Raw genomic sequence first — 16,427 nt, 5'->3', positions numbered from 1 at the left:
TCAAATGTACACACAGTGTTTATGATCGTCGTGGTTGATGATGCTGGTGAGGAGGAAGATGGTTATGGCTTCAGGTCTGTTATCTGTTGCTTCAGCATTTGCAATGCCAAGTTGTCTGATACATTTTCCTCTGATGCTGTGGTGTCTTCGTAAGCCCTGTCCATGCGTTCAGCTGCTATTGCCAGCACGTTGAGAGCACTCAGGCTAGCGCTTGTCATTAACGGACCTTAACCGGTCGCGCCACGTATGATTTTAGCCCCTCAAGACAATATCAATTCCCATATTTATTAATGAAGTACGTTTCTGTTCAATGAGATAGCATTCCCAGAAGTCTTGAGTGATGGTCAACAGGCCATGACAGCGTTTTTGGTGTTGAGGGCATTCTCGCCATAATAATAGTTGCATGCCCGAAACAATCTATTTTTAAATGACACCTGGATAAACAAAACCCCATGCTCGGCTGTGGAGGGGCCCGATGGCCATGGATACGGCGTATTTAAAGCTTGAGGAGGGCTCTCAGTCCGTAGGGCGGCCGCAAAATCCGATAAAACTTATCGTAAAGCAAGAAGCCTCTCGCCTGTCAGGTAAACTGCGAGGCCTCAAGTGCCAGAGAGGATTCCAGCCCGGAACGGCTTAAGATTATCGGTCCGGCCTTTTATAAGGCTTCTAGTTTTGTTTTGCCTGGAAGAGGCAAAAAATGGCATGAAAAGAAGCAGGTTTTCATCACCAGAGGATCCAGCACGCGTGACATCTTGCCGCTTCTGCAGATGCCTTGTCTTTGGTTACGACGCTTGGGATTAAAACGCTGTCAAAATGGAAGCAACATGTAAGGAAGCTGTGGTATTTGCCTCCCACTGGGTCTGTGTTTAAATTAGACTTTGTCAATTATTTTGGCGTGTCATATCATATAAAGAAGAAAGGTCTTCAATTCCTAGTTTTTCAGCATTACGAGGTCGAAGTTCTTATGCTGGGTTAATGATCTTCACTTTACTGGGAGTTACCGGTCAAACAACGTTCTATTGCTAAGCAATTATATTGACGGCACTCAATATTTTGAGTTGCGCTCATCCTCAAGAGTGACAGAGTTTCTATTACTTTGAAGAATGACAACCATGTCCATGTCATCCCTTGAGCGACCATAGGGTCATTATTCCACTGACGTCATCAACTCCCGTCCAATCAGACGACTCCTGCACACCTCGTGGCGCACCTCTCAAGCCAACATTACAGGAAAACGATGACGTCGCAAAACAGTGTGACTTAGCAGTCAACTCGCTGGATAACCGTGCCAGACCCGCGGTGAAGGTTGTAAGTGCATCAAATATACTATAAGGAGAAGCAAACCTTTAGTTTTGTCAGCATGGCTGTAAAACAGCCATGTTTTGTGTTTTCCACTCGTAGGCGTTTTTGTTTCATGATGATGTGCTTATTCATCATTTCACGATTGTGATGTTAGATGACTTGTCCGATGCGAATAAATTTGCAGACGTACATTGGCAAATTGGCGCTTGATGGCGATAAACACGTTGCCGGATATAATTTATCAGCCATTTTGATGGTATCAAACTATCTATAACGTATTAATTTACATGAACCAACCAGGTTTCTTTACACCTATGCAGGGGTGGCATTCACTAAATTGGATGGGGTCCGAGTTTATATCGTGGACTTAGGTCATCACAAAAACCTAATTTCTTTCCTAAACTTCAGCCATTCTATGTTAGGAGAAACTTATCGGAAAATGGGTCAGGAAAAATTCTACCCTACCCCCTGAAATAGGTGAGTTGATTGTGTCCCGGATTTGAAATGGTTGAGGAAATTGTATCCTATCTGAATTAGGTGGTGTGATTCTATCTGCACAAGGTCTAGGGACAATAGACACTGCGTAGTCCCGTTGAACATCATCAAGAACAAAAAATCGTGGTAATAACCAAACAATAGGGTTATTTTCTCGTTGATTATTTTATCCATTGGTAGGCACAGACCTGAAGAAAAAAATCGCGAAGTTGGGACCCTGGACAGATTTGCTGGGAAAAAAACGGAAGTTTGAAGTCCCAGATACGACGCAAAAAGAATTAGGTGCGGAGATTGCATCATTTTTCCGGAACCTAACCAGTAAATTCTAGCTATGTCTTCTAAGCTAGTTTTCGAAGCATATATCATGAAACATGGCGATGTGTTATAACTGCATCTTAATGCGCTGGATACCATGCAGGTTGAGCTCCTAGGCTACTCAAAATACTTGTCGAGATAACTGTCTTGACCTTATATTTGTTTTCGATTTTCCTCAGCATATTGATATCGTCAGCTTATCTTACTGATCTCTATGAAAAGTTAAGAGTCGAGTAAAGATATGGACTTGCTGCAAAATTGATTTTTACTTAAACGAATACTTGTTCTTTGGCATGTTCCAGCTCGGCAACTACGACACAAAGATCAATGTTGTTTTTGCTGATATATGTTTCTTTACACATTCTAGGCCGTGGTGAGCTTAACTTAAAACATCTTTACAGTGGTATGTTTGGGCCAACATTTTAACAACGTTTGGACCAATAGTTATGCATTAAAGAGCTCAAAATTATAGCACCTTGTGAGCAGATTTAGGTGGTGAAATGTACACAAATCTTTTTGTGTGAAAGTATTTTTCGCTGAAATGTTTTTTTGGCTTACACTTTTGTAGTTTAATTCTTCGACCAATGTTTGACCAATTGCCAATTTCGACCAGACATGTTATGTTTTTGCAAAGAATGAACCTCTTCTTTATCTATTACATGCTTTTCGCAGAATTACATTCGAGTGTATATGACGGCGATTATTCCACATTTGTATGCGGTTCTGGGCTGAAATAGCCATCTTCAAGATTATTTGGTGCAGCTACAACCCAACCCTTCTTAATATATAAACGCTTGTAGTTTCTTAACTACATACCCGCAAAGATGTGCAGACATTTTCGGAGAGATCATCTCAAGGTCACCTTGGCATCCAGGACGCCTTGATTTCATCTTTTAAATCCCGTCATTCTATTGGTCATGCTATGATCAAGTTCGAGAAAAATACAATTGTCTAGCTGCTTATATCAGGCATTCGTGAGCACGATTTCAAAATACAACGTTTGTCAATTTTCTCTCAATTAATATCGTGTAAGGTACAAAACGTAACCAAACAATGACGTAGTGAGAAGCGTATTTCCTCAACAGAGGAACTGTGTTGTCTGGAGCAGTCTTTTCCGCTTAAAGGGAATGTCTCACATTTGAAGATATTGAAGCAAGCATCAGGTGATGAAACAAGCTCACTTCTGTTTAGTGAATATGCTAATCAATGCTTCATGGTTTGATTACGTCATCGTAGCTTCTATAACATAAATTGAGAGCCAATTGACGGCCGTCATATTTGGGAATTACGCTCACGAAAGCCAGATATAAACGCCTCGACAAGTTACATTTGTCTTGCCCTTGGTTGCCGCATGGCATATGGAATGGCAGGATTTGAATGACGTTATTATGACATGAATGCCAAGATTACTTTGAAATACTCTCCTTGGCATATGTTTTCGAAAAATAAAATACTTTCCCCGACATATCTTTTGAGCTACATGCCTGCTTTTGCGAGCATGTAGCTCATAAACTAAAGGGGCTTAGGTCTTAGAAGGGTAGGATTGTAAACTGTACCAAAAGGTCTTCGAGATGGCCCATTCAGAACCCCATATAAATGTGGAACACTCCATTTAAAATTATATCGATAGTTAGGTAAGCTCATTTCTTCATAGCTGATGTCTGCTTCAATGCTTTCATATGTGGACTATTTCGTTTCAAAGAGTTATAAATGTTTGAGTTTAGGTTATTTTTCGCTGTAGCGTTACGCCTGACATTTTGCATATTTCAATCGGCGCCTTATCGATGTTCTTTAATTCGGTGGGCTGGGCGCAGTAACCAAACAAGATAGAACGTTGGCTTTACGTGGAATTATAATAATCGAATTCCTTTATCATAGTGTTTGTCTCTAAATTTTGCTCGAAGCATTTTTAGCTCTGGAAAAATGCAAATTTAAGTGACATAGGTATGTAAAAGTCGAAAGTTTGAAACAAAGAATATTCATACTGCATGGAAAATTTATAGCAAAATGTTGTTCTGTCACGTGATTTTGTCTTAAGAACATGTGTAAGGATGTGTACATAAAGTTAAAAATGTTGACAAGTTTTTGACCATTTGACCACTTAGACTGCGGTATCTCACTATATTGAATCAATGTGCTCGATAATCATCTAAAATAGCTGTTTTTCAGAATGGAAATTAATTGTACCTTAGAGTATTTACAGTCGATCAAGTGCAGGCACTTTCTCTCACACCGTTGCGCGTGGCGCTTATGCTGTTTCTCCTACAGCGTTACGCGTGACGCTTTTTAAAAATTTCGCGAGAGCAATACTTGATGGGTCACCTTTTGTTGGCATAATATCCAGCAACCAGGGGGTGTGGCAACATGTTTTCACTGAAAGGTGTGCTTTTCCTATGTTTTTAGAAAAGTTTTGCCTTTTAATATCCTTAAGGCATTGGTCGTTGTTATTTTGACTTTACCTCACCCACAGTTAAACATTAACTTTTTCAAAGATCATGGCACACATATATTTACTTATAATTGCAAATTACACGCTAAACAAAATTTGATGTCTTCCTTTGAACTCAGGTAACATTTTGAGGTCATTAACCTTGAGCAACAATGACATTTTGCTCAGAGCAGGTACATTTGCTTATCTGGTTGCATGAGAAGGTCTGGAAACATTTTGTAGACCAATCTGAGGTTAGGGCTTGTATGATCTTTACCCGAAGGTCATGATCTACGACCCTTAACCTTTGACGCAAGTGACTCGACGTACAAGCCAACATACCCTGTGAATTAGATGCATCTTAGCTCATCAGCTCTCTTAGTTTTCCGAGATCTCAGGGAGTCAAATGAACCCACCTCCCAAGCGAAAAGTATTTAACGGGCCAACCGGCCGCGTGTTCAACAAAGCAGCTCCATTATGTGTTTTAGCAACCTGCAATCATAACCTTTAGAATAGGATTTGCAAGCTGATTAAATAAATCATTATTATAGGATTTAACGGTAAAATGCCAATTAGAGTAGAATCACTCCACTGAATTCAGAGATAGTCAAAAACCACTGTTAACAGCGTTTTTATATTTTCCTCGGCTCCTTGTCGATCCATTAAGTTCATGAAAAAGTCTTAAGCCTGTGCAAACCAAGCACACGCCACATATTGCAGTGATACAAAGTAATTGCAGTAGTCGTGTTGAAGGAGAGCTTTTGTTGAAGTCTTATAATCAAAAAAGTTTTTTAATAACCTTTTGGCCGGCTTTTAATCGCTTAATGAAAATGGTAGCATTATGCTCCGTTAAATCGTGCGTGTAATATTTTAAGGAACGCAAAGACCAACTGAAAAATATTTCCTTTTTGCATTTTGGTTCAATCATCAATTTTCAAAATCTAAATTCAAAGCTGTTTGCTCATATCTTGCTTGTTTCTTATTCGATTCCACGTCTTTTTAATACCAAGCGGTGCTTTGTGCCAAGACGCTTCATTTGCTGAACAACACGATTCCTTTCATGCAAAATTCGGGGGCGGCTTTATTTCATGTCAAAAACTGCTTCAAATCAGTGGTAACTTTTTCCAATTTTCAATGGACTCGTCTCGCCGAGATCTTGCAATTCATGTTCACCAAACAGATCAGATTGTTAAAAGTATTTAAAGTTCAACTTAGTCTAAAATCCATGTGGCATTGAAATGCAACATTATGTTATTTAAAAGAGTCATAACTCATGCATGGGATTGCCAAAAACGCCTTAAAAGGTACTCGAAATATTTAGATTGACCCTTATTAAATATCCATAACTTATGTAACATGGAGAGAAAATAAGGAACAGATCAGAACGCTATCGCTAGGTTACACTTCATTAATTTTACTCTAAACGTTTTCTGAACATTTACCACATTCAACACGCTGTAGCGCCCAAATAAAAGCACAGATTTTCAAATCTCGAACGTTGTCATGATTGTGCACCCTTTAGTCCCTATAAATCTATCAGTTTCGAGACCCTAGGCTGCTTAGGAGTGGCTTGAAGACGTGAGTGAGTGAGGAGTGATGTGAATGGGCTGTGACCTAGAATAAAATCGCCCTATATCGGGATACATTTACCTCACTTAATCCAATGACGCCCACAGTGCTGAAGTTATAGAAGAAACTTTTTACTATTTCATCGATTCCGAAAGCCTTTTTGTGCGCAGGAATAAATTTCCCACTTCAAGACATGTCAGGCTGAATTTTTGGTTAAGTCTAAGATACGTGCAATTTAAAGAAGAAATATATTGAGTTGAGCTATTGTGATCAACGAAAAAAAAATGTGACGCTCAATGTTTATCGTTGATGACCTGAGGCCCAAAATGCTAAGTGCATGTATATGTGTCCCATTCAGCCCTCCGTTAAGTTTACACCATCGCAGTAACACACCGTTCGGCATACTGTATGCATTTCGAGGCCATTTATTGTTTGTTATCAAAGGTTTCAAGTTACGTTAAGGATGTATGTTTTTGAAATTACCAAAATGTGTTATCTTTGGCCCGATTTGTGCTGCCATTAGTGGCGCTCCAGTCCAGCAAAATTTAGTTTCCGTACATAACGGTGCCAAGGCCAAAACCAAGCTGTTTGTTTACTCTAGAGCTTGCTGTATAGAGTAACTATGGTTTCCGTAACTGACGGTGATTTCCGTAACTAACGGTGATAATTAGAGACTACCACCTGCTGTTCCAGCTCGAGAGTCATGTATAAGAAAACGTCCCAGGAATTGTAGTTTTCATGAAAACTTTCATAGCAAGGCCCGTTCAGTTAGGTTTTTAGCACATGGCGATGCGGAAAGCATGGAATTGATGATAATGCGCTGAGCAAATCCGGGTACATACTAACCTTATGTTCCGAGGTTACAATTTTTCAAACGACCAAAGTATACAACATGTATTCGGTTTCTAGTGTTTACTAGATTAATGCACACATATACGTCCTTGTAGCCTACGTAGTCTACTACACCTACTCTTGGTATTGTGTATATGCACGCCACTGTCGTCGCCAGACAACTTATCAATCATGCGCTATGTCCGTGTCTAATACTCCATTGATTTCTCCCGAGACAACGCTCAGCTTTGCCCATCACGCCGATTTCGTTTCCACCTCCTTGCACCATTGCTTGCGCCGGACACTTGGTGCGCTTCCCCCCATCGTGCCATCTTGTCACAGGCAGCGTGTCACGCCTTAACGATGCTTGTTTTTACTGGTTCTAACTGGTTTCTAACTGGGTTTATCCATGAGCTCATGAATCGGCAGTGGCCGTCATCCTGCACAAGTTACGCCACACCTTCGAACCATAGCCAGTCCAAAGATCAAGATGCGCACACCTACACTAGCAATGTACACCTTTCGATACAGAATATTCTAGTCAGGCCAAGCCGCATCAGACACCTCTGAGCTAGCCGTCGGTGTGCAGAGGGGAATGAATGGGCCAAGAAGCTGTTTGCACTTGAAATGTTAGGGCCTTTTCTCTGATGAGTATGAATTCGGCAGTTTTTTCGATCGGCCTCTTCAATTCTTCCAGGCTGATTGTAGCTGTGATTTTGTGCGTTGTGTCTTGTTCTGAATGTGTGTGAAGTGATGCCTCGTAGGTATATCGGGTGCCTTGCTGGGAAGGCGAAATGCCCGTCATAGAATTTCTTATCGCATCACCGCATTAAACTGTCGTTTTGTGATCTTGCACTTCTTCACCACCCTGGCGTTGTCGATTATCGGGGGTCAGATTCATCTTGCTGCTTAGGGGAAGCCTGCGCGTGCGACACAAACTGGTACACCTACAGCAACCTGTTGTTATATTGCGTCGTAGTCATGGCTAGGTAACCTTTTGCATGGTACTGACGAGACCTGTTGACGTTGGTCCTAGCTGCCATCATATAACAGTGACGCGCTTCCGTGCCATTTGCCGTGCCGCGCCTGGCCGCACCCGTCCAGCTGTTTTATGGTCATCCCGTCATCTGTATGACACGATTACGTAAAGTTCAAGCCGGCGTAGGATTCATGCGGTTTGTCGCTGGGATTTTTCAGGGCGTGGAAATCCCACCTGGAACCACACAACTACAGAGTCAGCACGTTCTCACACGATCTCCATGAACTCCGGTAGATAAGCGCGGTGGCGGAGCTAGTGTGGCGTGACTTATCGTAGACTGGAGCTGGAGAGCTCTGAGAAATGAACTTTGGGCGGCTTGTCAACCGGTAGAGATTTGGACTCATCAAGATAAGTTTCCCGGTAAATCGAGCTTTACAACCGGCCGAGCCCCGCAGCTGTACGCAGCTGGCAGCCAATGCTGCGGCGACACGAGCGCTGACCTTTTAAAAAACAAAAATATTTCTGCGGCGGCCTCGATTCTGTGGCGCTTTTGCACAAATTTGGGTGCAGCAAAGGCACGTGATCAAATACTGCGGATCGGTCCGATCAGAAGCTGCTCTCCTCGTTATAAGTTAAAAAGACCGTGCAGCGACGGGCTGGATTAAGTTGGCTGCGATATGCGATAACGACCGTTTGCACCAAGGACATCGGTGCAAATTTTACACAGCTGTTTTTTTAGTTTCAAAATTTATTTCTTACAAAAACGCAGGTTTTAGGAAGCCTTTTTGGTTAACATTGTCTTGCAGGGGCTTAAGAACATTTTTGAAAAGAAGGGGAGTTCATCAAGTTCCATGTTGTCGGTTGTAAGAAAGATAATATTTGTTCGCGCAGCATGATTCCCTAAAGAGCATCATCTTCTTAATAAACCCGCCCTCCCTTCCGAAACTGTTCAAACCTTTTGGAAAGACACGTTAGCATATCTGACGCAGACGCGACCAAACAGACTCCTATATTTTAGTACCAGGTATTCATTGCTTATAGAACTCCCTTGTTGAGGCATGGCCCAAGATGAATGATTCCTGAATTGAATAGTCTCTCATGCCTACCTTGGTCCACACGACTCCGATGTGACCAATATGGGCGCGGCCCAGCCTCCAGCACCACCGACTGATCCACGCCGTTGCCATGCCCGCTTTATCCTAGAATTTAGATGAACTGAAGGCATGAAATGAGGGTGAAAATGTCTTTAAACTGCCTCGTTTCAAGTTTGAACTTATTTTAAATTTGACAATCATTTTTGACAGTCGGATGTCAATAACTTTGTATAGACTTTTGCCTCCAATAATTTCTCATTAAAACGCCCAACGTTAAACACTGCTGCAGATGCTTTACGTTCTAAACAATGATAAGTCAAGTCGACGATTTTGTTCAAATTAGCCTTTCACACGAGTGCCCCGCGAAGATGGATGTAATGCCTTTTCCAACACGAAAATGGCGGAACGGATAAATGTAAATATGTCCGATATATCCTTTATTTAGATGATGACCGGTGCACGAACTACGTCGCATGCACAGCCACGGCTTTCTTGCTTTCAAGTGATTTCATGCCACGCTCCTGCCTATTACTGAGGGCGTAGGAACTGGGATAGAGCCAGACGGTAGCGGCCATTGAATTCAGCAAAACCTGGCATTTCTTCATCCAACATAAGATCAAGCTTAGCAGCTCTATGGCGATGCATGACAAAAATTGGACAATCAAAACGCTGGTTACACGCCCTGCGCTCAGTACGTTGGCATGATCCTGCTACTTTTTGACCATACCGCATCGTTTCAGTCTGCAGCTGCCTATTCTGCTGCTCATCGAATGTTGAGTCATCGTTTCACTTATTTACCTTGCATTATTACTAAGTATGAATCAGCAGTAAATTGCTTGAAATGTGCATTGACATTTATATTTACAGTTACAACTATGAACATTCGTGTTTATGTGCTAAATACGCATTGGTTTCCTTATGTTAGGGAATATGACAGATATAAAACTGAAAACATTCAAATAGTAAATTACCCTATACTCGTACCTTGTACGCTCGTACGTCCTGAGTACAATTATGTTTGCTTGCTACTGCGTGTAACTTTACAAGTTCGAAGAGCGCTGCTGAATAGTGCATGCCGTTTTACTGGCAACCTCCAGCTCTTCGTTTGCATGCCAGTAAGTTGTCCTTCACATGGCGGAAGGGTACCAAAACTGTATGGAAATGTTAACCTGGTCAACCATTTCGACTTGGGTTCGTCATGACAAATCTGGCTTGTCTTCCATGTGTTTAGCATAATCAGTCCCAGCTGCCCGTAAGGCTTATCGTCTGAGATATCCAGCCCAGCTGGCAGCAAAACTGCGTGGGATGCCTGTAGTGCTTGATATCCGGCGTGCTGGTCCCATTCTCGCTGTCAGTGAAATTGTGAAGCCCACGCGGTCGATGACTGTGAGTACACCATCCTTGCTGGCCGTTCTTGGCTTGTATCTCGCAAACTGTCTCAGAAGAAGAGGAACGATAAACAAGAACAGATGGATAATTGAGATTAAAATGCCTTTTAGGCGCAGCCTGGTGCTTCCAATTTGCAAATAACACTGTCGATAGTCAACCGCATGCAACCGAGATCTTTTTTAAACAGACAGAGGCACGCAAGCAGTTAATTTTGACTTATTTAAGGCAGTGTTTCCATCAAACGATATAATGTGAATATCTGACCGCCTTGGAAACAATGTCCCAACAAGTACACGAAGCAAAATCTCGGGTGATAAACAAATGTGTTGCTGTTGTCTTGCATGGATCGAAAAACGGACTAAATTTGGCCACATTTCGGTCAATCCTAGCCAGCATAGCCTGAATGTGTGTCAAGCTCAATTTGGGAGCAGACAGAGTCGACGCTAGCATCAGATATGCGTAATGCCCAACCAAGCATGTGACGGAGTCCGGTGTTGGGCGTGTCCAAAGCAATCTTCCAATCTGCACACTTGTGCAGGAGTTATATCCATACCTTTTGGAGGGAGGTTCACCCTAGTCATGTTCGCATGGGCTCCTTTTGACGATTGACATCAATGGTCACGAATGCTGTTGACGAACGATCTCATTAAAAGCGTGCTTAACCTCGTGACAGAATAAGCCAGTACAATATAGAGATAAATTGAAGAGGCAAGCGCGACAAATAAAATGGATCCACATATTTAACGGCTCATATTTCGCATATCTGCACCGTCATTTGCTGACCTGATGAATCCAGGTGACTTGCCGGCCCCGTTGTCGGGTTTGACTCAGGTGACTGTCCGGCCCCGCTGTCGGGTCTCACCCAGGTGACTGTCCGGCCCCGCTGTCGGGTCTGATCCAGGTGACTGTCCGGCCCCGCTGTCGGGTCTGACCCTGGTTACTGTCCGGTGCCGCTGCCGGGTCTGACCCAGATGACTGTCCGGCCCCGCTGCCGTGTCTGACCCAGGTAACTGTCCGCCCCCGCTGTATGGGCTGGGCCCCTGTGACCGCGCTGCGCGCTCCACCTGCCGCGACGGCGGAGACATCTGGCGGCGGCCGGCCGGCTGACGGCCGCCGCGTTAAAACGGCCGGCGGTGGCTGTAGCCTCTCAGACGCGCCCGCTCGCACAAGATGACGCTGACTCCTCTGGTGTGTGGCCTGCTGCTGGCCGGACCACTGCTGCTGGTTCAGGCCAGGGGCCGCAACGACCCAGGTCAGACGGAGGCGCCACTGTAGCCACACTCTGACGAGTTCAGGGCTTGGACAGAGTTTCCTCTCAAAATGCTTTGTTGTTTTGGCATCGTGTGGGTGAGGAACCACATCGCCATTTTATTCTCTGCTTGTTTGTCCTGCATTCTCGCGAGGCCCCGGCTGTCCAGGGTAAGTTGTACGCGCCAGCCTCGAGTAGGTCGAGAGGCCCCCTGGCGAGGCCCCCTGTCGAGGCCCCGTCTGGGCGCCCAGCGCACACCTCGCAGAGAAGTCCCTGCGCAAACTTAGTCTTGGCGGTTGGGTTCCCAGGTGCTTGTAGTCCTGCTCCACTGTTATTCATTCTTTTCCATCCCATAGGCGTGAAATGTTCATTTCTGGTAGATAAGGCCCTGATCCAAACAACCATATAACGTTACTCTAAAGAAGAATAAAAGGCAAAGCAGGTGTTTTAGATAGTATGTGGCTGGGTTTTGGTACCCCAAAGCTGTCTTTCTAAGCAAATAATTTGTACATGCGAATGCATTTTGTCTTACCATTACACCTAGCAAAGGAGTGGAGGTACTGACATGCCATGGACTACGTGCAAGGGCGTATCCAGAGGGGTCAATCCGAGGGGGAGACTAAGTCCAAAAGGTGTCCTGCATTTGTAAAAGACTCGTCGTATTTTGTTCGCTTTTGCTTTAAACAGTGGTGTGGAAAGAAGTGCATGAGTAACAGCTGCTTAGGTTTTTTCTTAGATTCACCAATATATCATCACTTGCCAAGCTCTGCCTATTTCCGGGCGCGGGCATGGCCCGGCCGCTTCCCTTGATTCGCCCTTTGCATACGTTTTCTGCATGCTCATCACTATACTTTTTATAGTTTCATGTTAACTTTCACTTGAAGTGAATAGGACAAGGATAAAGCCAAACATTATGCTGATGTATGCAGAATGCGTTGGAATAATACTCGCAGTCCGAGTTATCAATTCGGAAAAACAATTACTTGAACTCGATCTTCAGCTCAGTTATCATGAAATTGAGCTTAATACCGGACTTAGCGATTCCAGACCTTGGTCTTCGACTAGCTTTCGTTTCCGACGTTAATATCAAGCTTTAGGAGAAGCGTAAGACCACTGCCCAGTTCCCTTCACCCCGTCACCGCGTGCAGGCGGGTACTTGGTAGCCGCGGGCAGTGAGTAAAGCTTAGCCGCCCTGCCAGTATCAATCGTCATATTTGTAGGGAAATTCAGACCAAATGAATGTCTTTGCTTGCCACACCGAAACAAAACTGAAGGAAAATGTTCCGTTAGGTTCGCCATGATAAATAGGCGTGAAAGCCCCGCAGTCGGTCGCCGAGGGCACAGCGCCGATGTTTGGCGTTGTGTTGCTGCGTTGTGTTGCGATTAGGCAGTTTTATCCTTGTATCGTGTCGGCATTTACTTGTTTGTATGGAAATGCCGCTTTTGGACTCGAGGAAAGAAGGATTAGCAGACATCCGGCTGGTTGCCAGGGACACAAGGAAGATAACAGATAGACTGGGGGCTATCACTCTTCCGTCCCGCCGCTCATCCACCTCAGGTGTCGAGCATGCCAGCACGCAGCAGGGAATCCAACCGCTGCCACTTGCAGATTAGTGTGACGCCTGCCACTCCTCTTTCCAAGTGAAATACCGCGTAAAGGACCCACCACATCAACATGAGCTGCACGTGCTGCCAGACTCAGCTGTGTTCATTTCATTCGTTGTTTCAACCTTCCATTCGTTGTCATCATGTATTTTAAGACATAATTTTTCCTCTGCCATGCACGCTCATACCTTCGTGGGAAGAGCAGTGAGAGGCTCAGAAGATCGTAATATTCCAATGGAAAGTTTAGCATGAACCCTATAGTAATATATGAAAGGAATTGGCTTCAGAAATCATTTGGCCCTCCCGCTATCCGAGACGTTCTTGCGTCCCCACTAGGTGCCTGTATACTACCCTGCGTATGACGTCGTGCCACTGGTCCGTTTGCACGTCCAGTCTAGATTGAGGAATTCTTCGTGATTGCACCGTGTACCGCGCAGCGTGGCAGGACCTTCTGTAACGCATGTGCCTGGCTGTGTGGCGCAGCACGGCTGGTTCGGGGCCAGGAGGAATGGCCTGAACATGTCGGCTGCCCCACCGGCTACGTCGTCGACATGCGGCCTAAGGCGCAGAAGCAGTTCCGTCCAGGTTACATCATCTGCGCTAAGGGCAACTACCGAAACTGTGTCCTCGGCACCAAGTGGTTCATGCTCGACGGCAAGTCCTGCCTCGAGTGCAAGTGCCACGACGGCAACACGGGCGACTGCAACGAGGTGCAGCCCTGCCCGCCACCGAAGCCCCGCTTCCGTGAGTACATCGGCTGACTTGCAGCCCGTGGCGATGAGGATGTGGTGTCTTTCGGAGGTGACGACTGGAACGACACTAACGTAAGAATGCAATCGTAGCATGCCGAAAGCACAACCATGAATAAACTGAACTGTGGGTCCCTCGTGGAGGTCTTACGCAGCTTGTCTCAGTAGTGGCCGAGGCTCCGGCCCTCGGAGAGTCTGTTCGCAATAGGTCCTCCCGCTGCGCGGCCGTACAGTAATCTGCTTTTCAGTTGCCACGCTTTTGCCAGGGGCTTGCCATCAGCTGCGCCGCATTTATTTGATATTGCCTCACTTGTACACCACTGAGCGACGGCACTGGTTCGTATGCTACAGGTTTCAAACTCGACTATGTCCACATCTTTGTTGTTTTATTCTCACATTGTGCGTCCGCACAACTTTGATCATCGCTAGTAGCTCAATATTCGTCCTTGTGTGGCCGTCGCCCGCCATCCGCCGGGTGGAAAAACAGGCCGTTGAAAGCCACGAGCGAGCCAAAAACCTCGTTGTGGTACGCCGCCGGTTCAAACGCAGCGTGCAGACCTGGCGGCGCGAACATGCAATTATTTACAATTTGCCAGTGTGATTGAAGTTGTTCGCCATCACGGTGATGTCTCGCTGTAAAGCTGTTGCGTTTTGCGGTTATCTGGTTTGTGCGCTGGTATGCACTCGACTGTCAATCAAGCAACAGACACTGTTCGCATGACATTGTAAGAACGACCGTACTTATCAGTCGGGACGGGAATAGTCATAAAAAGCAGCGCGGACGCTGTGACGACACGTTTGATTTATTGGGAAACACTGAGGTCGGGTGGTGGGACCAGTCTGAGAATAATAACTTCTTCCTATAAACGCTTCATTCATCATAAGTCGCGTGGTTTATTAACAAGGTTTAGTACATTCATATTGCCTCCATAACCACACCAATCCATCCACTTCGCCCGACTTACGTTTCCCACATTTTGCGTAAAACGGAATGCAATTCATGTTCAAGGCTCCCTCAACAATGTCCTTCAGCGTATCTCCTCTGCCTCGCCCGGCACTTCTAAATGATCTGCCGTGTTACCGCCGCGCTGCCGTGCCGTGCACCGAGCGCCCTCAGCCCGAACTTCTGCCCTCAGCGACGCACCACCACTACAACTGCAGGAAAAGAGACCGCAAGGTGTGCCCCAGCGAGAAGTGCACGTTCCTGTCCCGAGAGCCCCGCTGTGTCAACTGCGACTGCGACGGCGTAGCTCTCTGAGCCTGCGACTGGGCTGTGGACCGCCGAGGTCAGGCGGCCGACACCTGACCCAGCGCGGGCGCTGGCACCCGGCACTGCCTCGTGAAGTGCCGGCTGGCGGGCGGGGCAGCCTGCTGGCAGGCAGGGCAGCCTGTTGAAATGATGCGCGGTGCGCCTTGATGACGGGCTGGTGGTGGACCCGTGGGGTATGGTTTTGTACGGTTTTTCTTTGTCTCGATGTGGGAGTGCAAGCACGATTTTGTTTATGTTTCATTTGTAGGAGACGTTCATTTACTGAGCCTGAAAAAGTGGAGGCGTTTGTGTGCCGACTAAAACGTAAATCGGTTACGAATTGAGACGTGTCACATTCAGAGAGTGCAGCAAAGCCTAGGCTTTCGTTTTGTTACGGAATGTTATGCGTTACTTCGTGTGACTGTTGACGTATATGAATAAGAAATACACCTGTACATGGACGTGCAGGCACGTACATGGACCAGCTGACCGGAACTTTATCTTATATTGTGAAGAATCGGGCGAACGCCTCGCCTACATTTGTCAGGACGAGGCATTACAACAACGAATGCACGACAAAGACATGGAGACAGACTGGAGCTGAAATGCGCTCGACACTACTTATGTGCTTGTGGTTTAGCAAGTGAACCACTGACATATTTTTCAAAAACTGTGGGTCTCAACAAGAGCATTTTCAAATACTCATCTAAAGACATAGGTGCATCCTGCTGCTGCAAGCTCACAAGTGCTTTGATAAATGTAAGACTGCGCTACGAGGGCGCTAGGCAACAAAACGCTCATCATTGGTGCAAAATATATCGGGCAGGGGGAGCTGTCACTGCCAGCGGTCATAAACTAGGCCGTCAATTTGGGCTGCAGCGATTTGTTCTGCTAAAGTGAAATCGCCCGATAATGGTATATAATCCCTTCCGATCGCATGGCACTCCAGATCATATATTTAATAAGCACCCGGTTAAAAGGCAATCAGCTATGTTCGTGATGAATGCGGAGAACGTATGCGGATTTCGGGATGAGTGCTACAGAGCCGGGCAGCGGATCTATGGCTCCAACCGGCGTTCTTCAAACTGTCCTGAGTTGTTCAGTTCGTAAAACGTCTCACTGATAAGCCGCTCCCAGTCGACCCGTTAAGAATGAGATGGGCTGGCACGAACC

The 16,427-nt window shown here is 45.4% G+C and overlaps 1 protein-coding gene across 1 annotated transcript; it reads left to right on the top strand.

Annotated features, from left to right (window-relative positions):
* The first annotated feature begins 11,567 nt into the window (after positions 1-11,567).
* LOC119099278 (uncharacterized) lies at positions 11,568-15,749 on the top strand. The gene is made up of 3 exons (XM_037222402.1): positions 11,568-11,654; positions 13,740-14,000; positions 15,142-15,749. The coding sequence occupies exons 1-3, from the start codon at positions 11,573-11,575 to the stop codon at positions 15,261-15,263; spliced, it is 465 nt and encodes a 154-aa protein (XP_037078297.1). The 5' UTR covers positions 11,568-11,572; the 3' UTR covers positions 15,264-15,749.
* The last annotated feature ends 678 nt before the right edge of the window (positions 15,750-16,427 follow it).

Source organism: Pollicipes pollicipes, unplaced genomic scaffold, assembly GCF_011947565.3.
Source record: "Pollicipes pollicipes isolate AB1234 unplaced genomic scaffold, Ppol_2.1 Scaffold_4740;HRSCAF=5597_pilon_pilon_pilon, whole genome shotgun sequence".
Taxonomy (NCBI): domain Eukaryota; kingdom Metazoa; phylum Arthropoda; class Thecostraca; order Pollicipedomorpha; family Pollicipedidae; genus Pollicipes; species Pollicipes pollicipes.
The sequence above is the reverse complement of the archived record's forward strand: the minus strand, read 5'-3'. Positions and strand labels throughout refer to the sequence as shown.